General features: G+C 40.3%; 1 protein-coding gene across 1 annotated transcript in view; it reads right to left on the bottom strand.

Moving 5' to 3' along the window:
* The window catches only part of znf407 (zinc finger protein 407), a 136,136-nt gene that overhangs the window by 32,362 nt on the left and 86,619 nt on the right, over nt 1–17,155 (bottom strand). The window contains exons 5-7 of the mRNA XM_017038216.2: nt 16,872–16,955; nt 15,845–15,965; nt 10,194–10,372 (exon numbers count right to left, since the gene is read on the bottom strand). Of these exons, the coding sequence (XP_016893705.1) occupies nt 10,194–10,372; nt 15,845–15,965; nt 16,872–16,955 (384 nt within the window). The remainder of the gene's footprint in view (nt 1–10,193; nt 10,373–15,844; nt 15,966–16,871; nt 16,956–17,155) is intronic.

The raw sequence follows: 17,155 nt of genomic DNA, 5'->3' as shown, positions 1-17,155 counted from the left end.
GAGAGAGAGAGGGAGCGAGAGAGAGAGCATTAAGCTTGGCTCGAAAGAAAATATGATAAATATGATAATTGAAATGATGAGATTTGTGTGCTTGGTAGCAGTTTCTTCTATGTGCTGAAAGGGATTAGTCCTTCATTCACTGTCATTTTCAGAATTACTGTCCCTAACACACACACACACACACACACACACAGACACACACACACACACAAGGATAGATACAGTGAACATGTATTTACAAGAAGATCTAATTTTAGTAGGCAATGTATGTTGTTGCATGCATAAAAAAACTCAGCATGAAATGATAAAAGTAGCTGCTTACAAACCCACTGGCAAAGTTTAAAAAAAAAATATATATATATATATAAATAGGGAAAAAAATAGTGTCGGTAACAGTGGGAGAACTTTGTCCTGTGAAGACAGGAGATGTATGGCCCAGGGGAGATAGTAGCAACAGTAAATGATTACCTTTTTACAAACTGGGCCTTTGTAATAAAATGCGTACGGGGGGAGCATTATCAATTCTGCCGCCCAGTGGAGATAGCATTTCTGAAGCCACGGTGAGGCTGATCACTATCTAGAGAGGAGCCAGAATCTGTATTCCTCACTGCAAGTCCAGGAAAGAGAGGGGTCTGAGACCTGTGTGTGTGTGTGTGTGTGTGTGTGTGTGTGCATGTGATTCACAGAAAGAGACATCCGTTAAGGCCTCTTGTGCCTGCAGGCCCAGCCGTGACACAACAGAGATCTATTTTCCTACACCCACAAAGAGAAAGACATGCAAGAGTGTGTACACAAACGCACACATGAAATCTCCGACACGTGCAGACAAACACACACAGTCCTTGGGGCAAGGAGTATAAAACTGGAGATGAAGTTCAGTATGAAACCGTGTGTGTGTTAGTGTGTGTGTACACGATTCTTTATACGACATGACTGCATGTGTGCCAGACTGAGATTCTCTTTAAGATGTCTGCTTCTGAAAAAAAAGAGACACTGACAGATGACAAACACACTCACTCACTCACTCTCTCTCTCTGTCTCTCTCTCTCTCTCTCTCACACACACACACACACACCTTCACACATGTCTGATAGCAGTCAAACAGAGAGCAGAGACAACACAGAGGAGCACAACAGATAGAGAGAGAGACATACAGCATGGCAGAGCTCAGCTGCCGGCCCCCAGTCCCATCACTCAGTCTCAACACACACTCGCTTCAACAAAATGGCAAGAGATCATAAGACATGCAGATACACACGACACCATAAGAAAGACAGAGGCAGAAAAAAAGAAGAAAAAAAATGCGATGCCATGAGGGAGAAGTAAAAGGTGGCTGAGAAAAATGGAAAGACAGTGATATCAGTAAAGCCTCAGGCGTTAATGCAAACTGTGAGATATTTATATGAAACACGATGAGCAATGATGTGACAGTCATCTGTTCCCCACATGCAAGTCAGCTTTAAGACACATTCACACCACACTCCTGTGAATCTGATGCTTAAAAGAGCGAAGACACGGCCTTTATAAAACGTTACATAAGTATCATTTGTATATTAACGTATATATACTTGTGTATTTATGTATTATTGTATTATTATATGTGTGGATTTTGTTTTCTTTTACTCATCGGCAGCATAGAGAAAAGTGGTCTGTGACTCCAAAGGAAGTTTTTTCAGCCCTGACCCTGATGATGTCATCTGGACATGGGCGAAGACACCACAGATTTATACCAGACAGCAGTGCTTTATAATCTGTGGCATGGATGTTTTAAAAATATGTAGCAGAGGGGGGAAAGTTTTGACTTTGTGGCTCCTGAACGTTCTTCTCTTTTAGGATCTGGTTCTAAAGAAACAGGGTGGTTCTCACAACTGTCTTTTCTAGACCAGTAAACTTCCCCATTAAAACAATAAAAACCTTTGGTTGGTATTTTTCTGCTGGCTTATGTAACTCTGGTGGTTCACACAGTCCAAATAAATTAAAATCACCAAGATAAAAAGATCATATTGTACATGTCATAATCTGGGAGGTCCTGCTAATAGTAACAGATTATGGTAACGTGATTGGCTAACAGGAATGTCCATCAAAGGCCCAGTCATTTCATCTGCTAAATCAGTTCCCACATTTTCTTTTCTGTACTCCCCTAAATCTGTCGATAGGCAAGCTTTGGTCTGAAAACTCCACTGTTTTTGTCATTGAAGAAAGAAAAATGTCAATCAGTGGATTATTGCCCCATGGGGCAAATAAAGAGTATATAGAAATTGAAATTAATTTGCCGTGCTTCCTCCATCCCCTCCAAAAAATAACTCTGTGCCTCTCAGAGGGGCCCTCCCCCACTTTTGGAACCACTGTGCTGAATAAAGGTTGAAATTGATTAGTGGAATACTAGAGTTTAGTTTAATTGCAGTTTTAAAATTGTATAATTATGCTGGATGAATGTAAATGAACTACTTCACTAAGTACTAAATGGATCGTTCTACTGCAGTTTGCTGCATCTGGAACGCAGTCTGGTGGTTGGTGGTGTCCAACACGAGGTAATTTTTTTTACATTATGCTTACTTTTTTTATTTTTCAACCTTTTTTAACGCAGCAGAATAATGACAAAAATGTTTTAAAATTTTAGGTAAAGGTATGTTAATAATACTGGTACTGTAAATGTAGTATAAAGTAATACAAAGCTAAAATTCCTTACAGTATTGGGCAGATGCTCGTGGTTAAAGCCATCTCTACTAGAAACACAAATGAAAAGAAATCCTGTGAAAAACTGCTACCAAAAAAAAAAAAAATCCCACTATTTAACCCTGACATCTATATTTAAATAAAGTATTTAGCCGTTTAGATTTTAATCTAAAAAAAATAAACGTATAAAGCACAACATTCAGCAGCAGAGACACAAAAGTTTTTTCTCCTCTTTCTCCCCTACTTACTCTATTTTTCTCCCTCTTTTTCACAGGTGTCAGAGAAGATTTCATGGCCTGTGCGTATGTGTGAATTTGCCACACCCCTTTTGAGTGCTAATTTACCCTTTTAGGTTTAATCTCCCCATGAGTGGATTTCCTCGCCCTTTAATTAGGCTATGGGGAGTCGACACTAGCACTAAAAATGCACACTTGGACTTTAAGACACACGCAGCCTATTTCTCTGTAACGCACGCACACATACACATAACACACACATACACACGGCAGATGTACACACACCAGTTCAAATGCAGCAGAAACACAGTCCCAGACTTGAGACACACTTTGCGAAGACAGTCCTCATCAGTCCTCTATGGGCCTCTTTCACACTCTGGCTCCCCTCAACTGAACCAGTCACCAAGACAGGACAGAGGAAAAGGAGGGGAGCACAAGAAAAGAGTTTTAAAAAAAAAGACGTGAGATTTTTCAGTACTGGTGGGAGTTCAGGGAGGGGTGTGGGGGCAGTTGTCTCATAAGGATTTTGTTTTATATTTCAGATTTATTTGTCAAGTTAAAACCACAATAAGATAAATTACATTTGGGCCAGCACAAATACCGCAATGGAATTTTTATAATTCATCAATCTTTAAATGTAACTTTTTTCTCTCTCTCTCTCTTATTTGGCTACAAATTAGGCCTTCTTAAATTTCAGTCAGAGGTTGATCACCAACTTAGTGATTTTGTCGATTATAAATCATGTCTTTTGTAGCCTGGAAACCTCCATACAGAATGATAAAAAAACAAATTATTGCGCAAATGTCTCCCACATTGCACACATTATCACCTGCATTGTTGCCCTGTAACAAACCATGTCTCAGGTCTAGCTCTCTAAACTCCAATTCGACTAATTACGATCAGCACTTTGACTCCTTTATCTACTGCTCATCCTCTCTGTTCCTTTTCTGCAAACACAGATGTACCCAAAAAAAGTGCACCAAAGAAAGAAATACAATAACAACACTCCTGATACTGGCTTGTTAGGTTGGAAATAAGAGGGCACTTAATTGGGGTCTGATAGTCTAATAGGCAGCCCCTCTGATTACCAACTCTGCACATTGGCTTAAATTAGCCCACTGATGAGCAGCCAGGGGATTCAATTATGGTAGAGGAGAAATAAAGGGCCCTAATAGGCTACTGTATCAGGAAACATGGGACTGGGCTGGGCTAAAGCGCCAGTAATTGGTTGTTTAGTTGGAAAGTTGAGACTGTTAGTAATTAGAGATATCCCAACATTTTAAAGAGCCACCAAACAAATGACAAAGAGGCTCCAAGCCTAAAATGGAGGAGGAAGAGTCTTTGGTTAAGGTCACGGTCAGATACGTATGACGGACTTAAGGCAAACAGAGCGTTGTTGACCCAGTAAAGGTCAAGATAGGACAAAATGAGCTGGGAGTAAAAAAATCACCAAGGACTTGTCTCACAAACTGCTCTTCCTACAGTCTGTTTTTTTCTTTCTTTTGTTCTTCTGTTCTTTCTTCCTTCTTCTGTAGCTGGATGTGTACGCTGTGTTTGAATAGAGAAAGGAGCAAGATTGAATTATGGATGAGGCTTTATAGGAGCCGGCGGCCTGTCTGGTCCCATATTCACTGTCCCGAACTGGAGGAGCGGTCCTGCCTGCGAGCCTCACCACCACACGTCACTCACAGGAAGACTTTGTGTGTCTGCGTGTACGTTGTCTACACATGTTTCTGTCTTTCGCTCTTTATTTTTATATTGAAAAGTAGCAGTAGTGCTAAAGTAACAGTATTAGTAAACAAACGTGTGATTCTTTTGATAAAATTAAATGTCATGCAAAAAAAATCTTTAAAATAATGCTCAATGTTGACAATGCTCTGGTTTATCTGGGAGTTAGTGAGTGAGTGATATTGCCATAATTTAGATATTAAATATTTTTTGCGGCTGAAATTCCTGTGCTCCATATGCTGCGATCAGAATATAGCATGAGAGTAAAAACGTATACAGACAGCACAATTTCATCCTTTTATCACACTGTGCAACTGTTACTCCGTGTCCTACATAAGCCATCTGCAACTTTTAGAGTAGTGCTACATAAGCATGTACCTAACATAACTGTGCCACTGCAACTCTCTGGAGCATATTTCAAGTGTCATCAATCTGCTTCAGGATTTTCTGACAGTGACAGAACTTGTCCAGGGGCTCAGTCAGACACGGAGGTTGAACCAGTCTGACGGTGTCACTACACTGGCACTCATCATTTAAAAAAAAACAAAAATAGTGACGGCCTAAAGGTGGCAAAGAAAACATACTGGAGACATCACTTCACATTTGGAGCAGTCAGAAACCTCCCTGTCTCCATGCTGATTGGATCGGACTTGTCATTTAAGACTCTGAATGGACACTTGACAGCTGTAAAGAAGCATTCACATCAGGGCCGGGAAGAGAAGACAGGAATGGAGGTAGAGGATGAAACAAAAGCCCGTTTGTTGTGGCTGATGTGTGATAAATGCAGCCAGTTGGGAGTGTTTTCACGCTCATTGAAGCAGGTTATTATGCAGGAATGGCTGCCTGCTCTGCTCAGACCCACCCAGTATTGGTTTTCTGAGACGCATGCAACTGACGATGTGTGTTTCTTCCTAAAACGCTTGGCTACTCCACCAAACACACTCACACACACTTTGTTGCAAGTCTCATGGGGGCAAATTGGCTTTGAGCAGCTGCTGCTCAACTGTAATATCTCAAGCAAGACTGCATTCTGAAGCTGTGGCTGTAGAAGAGAAGGAAACACAACTAAGTTGTAAAAGTAGTTTAAACGGGTGGGTCGCGGTCTGAGTATTGGATTTGAACAGGTGAAGTATTTGTCCTCGACTCTAGTAGAGTATAGAACACTTGATGCTATCAAATTGCTGTTCACTCAGTGAAGAAGTTGCTAGAGTTTATAGTCAAGAAATCCCTAATTTAATTAATTATGATCAGACATCATAGCAATGAGCTTTTAATGCCAAACTAGCATAAGTAGAATTAGGCTAATGCTAAAAAAGCCTTTGAATGAAATTTAATCCACCATTCCAGTATGGATTTATCGTTGCTTCTTAGTTATGGCATTCACGGCCTTTTTCAATGACGGGAATTACATTTTATTCATGATCTGATTTTAAATTTCTACAAGCAGAACTGGCTTGAAGAGCAGCACGACTGCTGATGACAAGTGTTTTTTGAAAAAGCAACCAGTTATGTTTCTACAGTTGTGCAAAGGAATATTTTGCATTTCTAACCATGAAGGAAACATCTCTGGCCTGTCAGTCATTTAACAAAGGGATGTCACATTGTGTCACAGTGAAATTTATACCCTGTGCTGCTGGTAAACACTTTAAGAAAAGGGAGGGCTGTAAGTCACAGCAGGAGGCAGCTCTGCCCTTGATACAGAATATTAAAGGGACCTAAGACGAGTGTGTCCAGTGCATGCAGGTCAAGGAGCACAGTAATCACTCCAATCAATCAACTCTATGAAGCCACATTAGAAGTTAAAGTTTTGTACTTTTTTTTTAATTCTGCATTTTGCTTTTTAAAACATATATTTTAAATTGTATTGACTGTCTTGTTTGGGATAAATAAAAGCCTATTGTTGAGGCTCAATTTTGAGATTTTACACTTTTTTATATTAAGAACAGACACTATTGTAGCTAAGTTTAACCTATTGCTCGAGGTAAGTTTTCATCAGCTTGTTATTTGTTGCGGTGTCAAAAGTGTTTTGCACTTTTTTATGTTTTGTATAGAAGCTGAAAAACCCTGTTTGTTGGAGACAAGTCAGTAAGTAAATTTCCGCCATGACAGCATCAGCACAATGAGCCTCCCTGTTCATCTGACTTTACATCCTACTGAACAGAATGACTTTTTTTCATTACTGCCTATCATGCGGATGCAACATAAGGACGGTGACACAAAGACGCAGGTTCATCACTAACGCTGACGACTTGATGTCCTATAGGTGTTTTTTCAAAGAACTGTGATGCATTGTTGTTGTTCTCCTCCACATATTTTCCCACATAGAAACGTGTCACATATAACACATTGTTATTAGAAGCAGATGTTGATTTTAACGCCAGTGTCTTTGGCTTCTTTCACGACGTCGACACAGTGTCATATGCGCTGGGATGCCAGGACACATTTGCATGACATACACACCTGTCCTCAACAATCCGACACTCCGCTGCAACACAATAGCAGCGCAAAACTCAGGAGAGTAATGTTTCATTACATGACGAACAGAAGGTGAAAGTGAGGGAGGGAAGCCTGCGCAGACAGGCTACATGCATAACTTAAGTAAAAGCCATCAAAATCCATATTTGTTTACAGATTTGTTTAATAAGGAAAAATCTATATGCAAACAAATGAATTTGCCTGTGGTTGTAACTGTGTATTAAGATCATCGCTTACAAGGCCAGGTCTCCCCTTAGCCCTCTACAGTAGCTATCCATCATACATTATTAAGGAAAAACTGAATCTGCATAAAGCAGCAACAATGCCTCCAAGAACTTTATTTATTTCTTTTTTTTTTTTTATCTTTTAAGGCACTGAGCTGAACATTCGGCTGTGAGCTAATTACAGAGCATTTGATCTCGATGCCCCGAGAAAGGGCAATTAGAACCTTGGTAGAAAATGAGGATACTATTTCACAATTAAAAAAAAATAGTAGATGAAGACGCTCTGACAAAATTAATGGGGATATCTCTAGATTTCAAGTGTGTGTGTGTGTATGTGTGTGTGTGAGACAAGAGTTTAACTGGAGTGCAATTTGACAATAACAATGACAGATTTTAAAAGCAGATGTTCTCAGACGTGTTCACAAGCATGCTTTTCCATTATCTATTGAAGGACACTTAAAATTGTTCGAAAAGACCTTGAACGTAATTGGTGAATGTTAATTAAAGTTAAAAAACAAGTGAGAAATAGGATTTTACATGGCCAACTGTAGCCAATGAATATGGACTCTAGTGGAGTCGCCCTCTTGTGTTCATTTGAAATTTAAAGCCTAACTCTGTGTTATGTTCCTGAGCGAAAATGAATATGTCCACTGTAGTAGACACATACTACATAGTGATACATGTACATGGCTACATACAACAAATGTGTTCTCTGTGATTTTTCTGTTTTAAGGATTATGTTTTTTATATTCAATATTTTTCTTTAGAATATTTTTCACAGTTAATATGGTGAATCATAATGAGGCAGACGGATTTCAGAATTCGCAACTCGATTTATGTATCAGAATCAAACCTGATCTCAATAGAAGAAGGCCATGAGCAAGAACCAAAGGAAAATCAAAACAAGAAAAAAAAAAAAAAAAAAAGAAGTAAAGGAAGCCACAGCATGTTGCATTATTTAAACGACGATGTTAGGTTTCAGACCACAATCTACCTGTGGCTCTTGTTCTGTTTCTCAGAAAAGACAGTTGCCACAAACACTTTATCTTCCTAACAATGTTTCCTCTCACATATCTGACCTCCTGTCTTTTTTTCAGTCACTCTACCACCTCAAACTCTCATCATCATTCCCCTCCATCACTTGGTGGGTGTAATTCCCTCTCTTCCTTCGTTTGCAGAAGGACCTCTGCTTTCATCCTTGAGAGAGGCTTTAATTTGAAGTGTGACGCTGAATAAAAGAAGGGAAGAGCAACCGGGAGAATGCCATGGAGGAGCAAGAAGGAGTGAGGGAGTGATATGGTAAGACAGAGCGGCGGCACAGACGTTCGGATGTCAATCAATACAGTGCGAGAGGCTGCGAGGGCTCATGACTAGGCCGCGTTTGATCTGTGTCTTTCAAAGGGGGAACAGGAGGAAGGGCCATCACAGATGATTTGCCTCTCGCTGCTGGCCCTGGTGCCACTCTGACAGAGAGCAATCACAAGCAGGTTAATTCAACATCTACCTTCTTAATCTTTTTCCCCCGTTTCTTTCTTTTGGTCTCGTTCTGTCTAGTTAGATGAAACACTGCTCGTTCCTCTACCACCAGCACCACACCTCTTTTTTCTCTCTTTTGAAAAGAAGGAAGATCACAAGTGTAATTTAAATGTCTTTTAAGCCTCCTGTAATTTGACTGCTTTGGTTTCATGCAAGTCAATCAAGAATTTTACTGAATTTGATTAATGAAACAAAAAAGACTATTGATTCTTAGTTAATAAAATGTCTTTTTTCTCTTCTGTCATTGTTTGGAATTAGTTAATAAAATGTCTTTTTTCTCTTTAGTAGTAAACATGCAGTGCTACAGGTCTGGGAGAGACATTTTCACCCAACAATCATCAAATATAATAATAGAACAAACAGAGACTATGATGTTGACCTCTGCAAACAAAAGTCAGCTATACCGTGGGACGACCAAGGTGAAGGATACTTTAGGGTCAAAGGGTGAGAAATGGCATAAAAATCTGCTTTAGTTAGAGGAGAGCAGGGAGAATATGAAGGTGGAATGTGTTTAGAAGAGTAGTTAAAGGTTAAAAGGTTTCATCAGAAGGTGAAGAGGTGGAAGTCAAGAAGATCAAGCACAGAACAGGTCCTTGAATTTGTGGAACAGATTTAAGACCTGTTTCAGAAATTCAAGAGAAATCAGAGTAAGCACAAAGGCATGCCACCGATTCATTCAATTTCAATAGTACCACTGAGACGCAGACATTTTTCACTAACGTCCCTGCCCTGGCCTCTTTCTCAAAGTGTCTCCCTCCCAACTATTCTGCTTTTATGTAAGGTCAGAGGGATAACAGGATAAAGGGTGTCCTCTCTGCTCCTCGGAAGGACGGCCACTCTGCCGATTGAATTTGGTGGCCTTCAAGGACAAAAGAAGAACACCGGCATACAAAGGGAAGCAATAGAGTCAGACCCAGATTTCATCTGTCTCTGTGTGCTGACTGATTGGCAGGGAAACCTAGACCAGCAATCTGAGAGTTGCCTCTCCCTGCATTTAATGGTCACATCTGATCCAGTGACAGAAAGGTGCTGGAGAATTCTCCATGATCTGACCTCTCTGGAATATTGGACATCAGGCTATGACCCTTTTGGGAAAAAGCTCTAGACGACTAAGCACTACAGTTCACATCTGATGATGACACTAAATCGCATGACCAGGGGCTCAGTGGTTGAGGAGCAGCAAGCTACTTCAAACACAGCCCCTGAGGTGAATTCAAAGTTAGCCCCAGGTCAGCTGCCAAATAAGTGGACTCCTCTGTCCACTAAATGACAAAACCTGGTATTCCTGTTGAACATAAGCAAAAGAAGGGCACAGTACCTGCGTGTAGGTAGGCAAGGTCTGGGTTCTCGATGTCAGGGTGACTCTCCTTCAGATGGTTGCGGAACTCCATTGGAGAATTTGTGGCATAGCTACATTTGGGGCAGTTGTACATCTTCACTCCCTCGTGTTTTCCCGTATGGAGAATGTGCTTCCGGATATTCTCTGCACAGTTAGATCTGAAGTAAAGCAAACAGGGGTAAGAGACATCATTCTTTCTGAAAATGATACTAAAAAAAGCCATAGATCAAAATATGACAGTCAAGAGAACAGAAATACAAGACACCCACAAACACAAGCAACACACACTAGTGGCTGTTGCTGGTCCATTAAACAGGGTAAACTCATTTAAAGCTTCATGAAAGTGACCTTTTGAATCAGAGTCTATTTCTAATTCTTTTTTAATACGTTGTTATTGACATACAGTATGTTTTAAAGTTTCTTTTATTATTCTCACATTGTTTCAGACCTTTACAACTTAGCCTCATATTTGTATATTTACTTGATGACATTTCAGAGGAAACTGAGTTTCCTTTACTTTTCTATAGGAAACAGCACGAGTCGTGAGGACATCACACAGACCTAATGGAGTCCCTAACTCCTTACTGTAACCTTAACCATTACAAATGTATGCCTGATCTTAACCCTCACCCCAATCATAACCTGGCCTGGTTTCACAAACCAAGATGAACAAACGTTTACATAAAGAACATTTTTGTGTGTGAATTTATGTTGATAATAAAGACTTTCCTTAAAAACTAGAGATGTCCGTTAATATCGGTCTGATATTACCTTATGTAAGATCTGTAAGAATCAGTATTGATTTTTTTTTCTCCAGTAATAAAAATCTGATCAGGTTTTGCCCAATATGCTGGAATTGCTTGTGGAGTACTGCAGTTTTGGTGGAAAACGACTGCATATATCTGTATCACTTATATCTTATATATTTTGGCAAAAGGTTCATATCAGACATCCCTAATGTAAACTGCTTTTTTAACCTTTGGGCCTAACACAAACACACAAAAAAAAAACTGCGCAGTACAAAAAAAACCTCTCTTTCATTAAGGGTGGTATTGTAGTTTTTTTTCTATTTTGCATGTGTGTGCGTGTCTGTGTGGCTTGAGGCTGTTGGTCAGACAGGGCAGGTCAGGCATTGAGCTACTGCAGTGGTAGGATGTAATGTCAACTCAGAGAGTCACATACAAACCCTGTGCTGATTAATGATGCTGCCTGACCTGCTCCTAGGGTCTATCTAAACCTGCCCTGGACACACAAGCACATGTACACACACATACACACACGTGTCGGAGTAAGAATATGAATGAATACTAACACAAAAAATGTACACACACACACACACACACACACGGACGTAAACTCACATCTAACTCTGTAAAGACACTCACTAAGTTCTGATAAACCATCAAAAACACAAAAATGCAGATACCAATACACACACACACACACACACACCTTAGCACACATTAGACATGTGTGGGAGAACAGAACAAGCTTTCATACACACATGCACATAAACACACAGCATGGTGTGTTGATGGATGGGCCACTCGTGCTCAGTTTGGACCTGACATTCTCGGACAGTATAATACGCAATTACTCTCCCTTATCACCTTGGCCAGGACAATAAAGCCTCAGAGTGCCATAGCTCACAGCAGCCAAGGAGAGAATTTGTTTTCACTTTTGCACAGACACCTCACTCCATCATGGGGCCACGGTCCAGTCCGGCTCTACTGGGGCCTAAACAGAGGCCCTTACTGTGTTGTGTTAACGCTTGTACAAAGTACACGAGGAGAAGCCAGGGTTGAAGAACGAGGGCTCTCCACAATGCTTAAGGTTTGATTCACAACAAAGGGAAATGACATGTGCTGTAGCCCATTTACAAAAGGGGAAATGCTACAGAGTTAGAAGGTGACAGTTTGATCAGTGAAGGATGAGGAGATGTTTATAGTGTTATGGTAGGCTAAAGCCTCGGTTCGGTACATTTCTTGAGATCAAACTCATACGTACGGTACGGTACAGAATAAAGTGTGGAGAAACCAAATGTGTTTGTAATTTATTTACAAAAAGTAAAATGGCAAACATAGAGGTTCTCAACCCAAAACAAATGAATCCCTCAGCTCCTCTGCCTAGTGTGTGTCTCATAAACCCAAGGAGTTGTCATTGCTGTTGCACTTGGATTTAACAATGGTAACAACAATGGTATGGTTTCCTTTGTCCAACTGTCTTCCTCCATTGTTAATGTAGTTCACTGGAAAACCATAGTGTTTCCAAACACATTATATATATTATATATATTTAATATAATATATATTAAAATAATTTATATATATTAATACATATGTACATATATATGTATAAATACATAAGAACTAATATCAAGTGCCAAGGAGAGCATTTCAATACAATCATGGAAATCAGAGGGGTTTTTTTTTCCTTCTTTCAGAACAGTTAGATACCTCTTTTAAAATTAGACTCGATGAAGAATAAACATGCAACTACATTTTACTTTGACAGATACTTTGAAACATTTAACCAACATTCTGCTGCTGTCAGCAATCTTCAGAACAAATGCTAACACGCAGACAAACGCATCATGGCCACATCTGTTGACTGTTTCCTCTGCTTAGTGACAAAAAGACAGACTTAAAATTTTCAGCTGTCACAAGCTCACAAATTAACGCAAATTAAGCTGCTAAAATGCATTTATTACCAGAAGTGAAGTGATTTCTTATTCCATAGCAGAGACATAAAAAGATCGAATTTGAAGCAGAGCTAAAAGGTTGTAAAGAGAGCGCGGGTGGATTCCTAGGGGGGACCACGCTATCTCTCAGATATGGTAATGGCATAATTGTCATATTAAAACAACACAACGTGCGTTTAGGAGTCAGCAGGTGTCACAGTCAGTGAAAGCCCACACCAGTTCTCCTACTGTACACCGTATTAATTAGTCCAACACTGTTTCAACTTCCTCCCCCATCCACACGCTCAACAAGGGAATCAACCAAACTGGTGCTCGATGGATACATCAGCCCTTCTCTGCCTCATTCTGTCTCACCCCATCCTCTCTATTTCCATATTCCTATTCTCAATGAGTGTATGGTAATGGGAAAGGTGTAATTGAGAGGCACTTTGTTAGAGGAGATTTAAATGCATTTCTTTGTGCGTGTTAAGAGTTGAGAGGAGCTGTATTTGGATCATTGACTCAATTTGGCTCTCACTCTGAGAGAGAAACTACTATCATCATTAACAACTCCCCTTCTCCTCCTCCCACTACTGTCCCTTCACTTTACAAGGTCACGCACCTTCTCGGCTTTGACAGTTAGGACGTCATCCTCAAAGCCACCGCTGCTTCAACAGCGAGATTGAAACCAGGAATGCGGCTGCACTGAATAAACAACACTACCCCAGGAAGAGGCCAGCATGGCAGGCGTCAGAGGTTACATATCAATTAGACTGTTTAAGATGCCACCGTGACTCGAAGGAGATAAAGAATTTCTTATTGTGAACAATACAAATGACTCCTTTAAGAGTGAAGTTTTGCAGCGTGCATAAATAGCAAAGAATAGGCAAATAGACGACGTTAATTGACAGTCCACGATGCCCTGTGCAATATCATTAGAATATGTTTTACCACCTTTTCCGGCTATAATTACACTTCACTATTATCTGTGTCTCAAAAGGAAGTGAGTGGCATTTGATGGATCCCTCACTCTTTGCTCATTTAAATGCATCTGTGAAGGAGCCTTCGTGGTGATAACACTGTAGCAATAAGATACCAACAGTCTCAACAACCACATTTATAATGTGCCATTTTAACAGCATAGACCAACTCACCTCTACAACCAAGAACTGTGAATCACTCCACTCAGACTTTAATAGGTCTTTACACATGCAGCATATTTATTACTCATAGTCCAGATCCTTACTAAAAGGTCAAATGTGCTAAATCATCTTCGTCAAACCACCAGGGAAATCGAGGATCTGAACGTGGATCCAGGGCATAAGAACAGAGGGCCGAGGTGAGGCCCCTTAAGGCCGTCTGGGGCCCCACATTCAATTCCCCACATTAGTAAGCCAGCGGGGCATTTCCCCAACCTCCCTGCTGCTCCACGCAACCTAATCCCTCCCCTCTGAACCCCCCCACAACCCCTCTGGCCTCCAAAATGTTAATTGGGCTTCTAATTTACTGTTTCATTTGGTGCTATCTGTAATGATCATTAAGTACCAAGGCTTTAACAATGGGGCCAGGACCATTTGGCTTATTCACGGTACAGTATCTTTCTGATAAGGCTTTTTGTACAGTTTGCTGGTTTCACATGAGACCAGAAATTGCCCTCAAGTTAAAGAAAGAAAAAAAAAAAAAACGATTCCTATTGTTAACTGTATTTTTCATATTTAGTGCTGTAGCATTTCATCATGCAACAGTCGCTCTCTCTGATGTCCTTTCCTCCTAACAGAGTTCATTAGAGTGGATATGTTCAGTCAGAGCACGAATCAACGATCCAACAACTGTGAACAGCTCCAAGAATCAAAGCCAGACTTTTGGTTTGGTTTATAGTAGAAGTTCTGCTCTCAACAACATGACGCCAGCGTGTGGATTTACAAAATCTTACAACTAAATAAATTAAGTATGTTACAACTTTTGATGGTCCTGCAGCGCCTGTCAGTCTACTGTTTCTCAATCATATTATAAAAAAAGATTATTTACTGCAATAATAATAATAATATATACATAAAACACTCCAGTTTTACCATGGTTCTCCTTTACCACGAAAAAAAAAAAAACATTTGGCATCTGATCAACCCTAGATAAACCCTTTTGGGTTGAACAATATTTTGGTTGTCAATAAGTTTCAATAATATATATAAAACACATCCCTTAAATGAAAATATTATCCCCTAATGTTTTTTTTCCTAGTGATGGGCTGCATGTATGTGAGAGCTGTGAGTAAAGCACATCACTGCAGCAGCACAGCCGTGGAAATGTACTCAGATGACACTGTCACAAAGGAGGAAATAAAACAGGATGAATGAGGAGTTCATCTAAAACCAATGATGGGTTTGAGATCATTCCGTTTTACACTCTTCTGCCAGTACCTGACGAGGAAGAACATGATGATAGGGAGAGAGAGAGAGAGGGAGGGAGGGTGAGGGGGAGAGATAGAGAGATGAAGATGTGCAACGCCAGCCAAAACTTTTTCAATTTCACTGACAATTTCCTGTGTAATTACTGATGTGGTATGATGGTGTTTTAATGACAGGGACCTGCCAGTGACAATGATATTGTGTGTGTATGTGTGTGTGTATCTAGCTAGGCCTGCTGATGATGGCAGAGTGATGAGATGGAGCCATGTTGTGGAGATTAGACCTGTCCACCTTACTCTTCCTCACCCACTCACCCATCTCTCTTTCTCTGTCTTACACCCAGAGAAAGAAAAGAAAAAAAAAGAAAGAATCATCCCTCCTTGCCTTTAGTTTAGCGAACACGCCACCTGCTATCTCACTACATACACACACACACACACACACACACACACACACTCGACCCCTTCGATTAAACCCTGATCATCAGCACTATTGTGTGGGGAGCATCAGCGCCCCCATCCACACTCAAGTCAATGAGCCAGTACCTGTAGTCGCACCAGGGGCAGCGGTAGGGTTTCTCCCCTGTGTGAACACGCTTGTGCCGTGAAAGGTGGGACTGGGTGGTGGAGGCAAAGTTGCAGAGCTTGCATTTGAAGGGCCTTTCTCCTGGGGGGCGGAAATGTGGAGATCGTTACAGACAGATCAGGATCAGACTGGAAAAACTCAGGTTTTCTTGATTCATTTACAGAACAGATGAGGATTTTTAGGACTTTCTGATAAAACACATACAGCACATAATAAATGAGAACGTTCATTATATACTATGTTGGCCTGGTCATCTATCAAAGATTACCATAGTAAATGTAGGAAGTCTTATAAAGTAAATATTTATTAATTATGTCAAATGTAAGGTTTTATTGTTCCAACCTTTCTGTTACAGAAAAATAAACGACAGACAGTCATCCGGAACAGCCTTTTAATATCTGTATCACCAAAATTGGTCAAGCTCATGATGACGGACAGGGCGGTCACATCATGTGCAGCTGTCTGACAGCAGATTTGAAAACACTGAGGAGCTAAATCAGGGAAATTGACAGATGTCAACACAGGAGAGAAGGACAAAAATTAGAGGTTTTGTGCAGAATGGCAGAGAAACCCCGGGAGCAAACAAAATGAATAATGAAAAGACAGAACGAATGAATATTTATAACAGGTCTCTTGATCCTTGGGTCCCTGCCAGACAACGGTTAAGAACACTGTTTGTTTCACTGTCCCAATTTCGACAAAAAAGCTCGTTATTGACAGTCTATCTGAAAAATGCAATTTCCCTGAGCGACAGGGCGACGTGTGAAGTGATAACTGAAATTAAAAATCTCAGATTCACTCATCCATTTTGGTACACATGCCCATCACTGACAGCAGCACGTCACACTGAGGTGCCTGTCTGTGTACGTGTGTGTGTGTGTGTGTGTGTGTGTGTGTGTTTATGTATTCGGGTATAAGTAAAACAGTAAAGAGGGTAACAAATGTAGCTGTTACAGTGCATGAGTGTGTGTTGTTGTTGTTGTTTACCTGTGTGCTGACGTCTGTGTTTGGTGAGGGCGTGTTTGGTTCCTCCTGCGAATCCACACAGGTCACACAGATAAGACTTCTCTCCTGCAGCGACAGAAGGAAAGATGACATGATTTACAAAGAACATTTTTTTCCTTTTCAAAATTCATGAACTAGTCAAAACATTAAGATGTGGTATTTGATATTAATTCTGCTGATAAAGTACTTAAAAATGTATATTATCTGCTGAAAAAGATAAATAAATCGAGAAAGTCTTGAATTTTGACTGTTGAAATATTGTTGTT

This window comes from Cynoglossus semilaevis, chromosome 13 (genome assembly GCF_000523025.1).
Source record: "Cynoglossus semilaevis isolate Cse_v1.0 chromosome 13, Cse_v1.0, whole genome shotgun sequence".
Classification (NCBI taxonomy): Eukaryota; Metazoa; Chordata; class Actinopteri; order Pleuronectiformes; family Cynoglossidae; genus Cynoglossus; species Cynoglossus semilaevis.
Note: the sequence above shows the minus strand (reverse complement) of the source record. Positions and strands in the feature narration are given on the sequence as shown.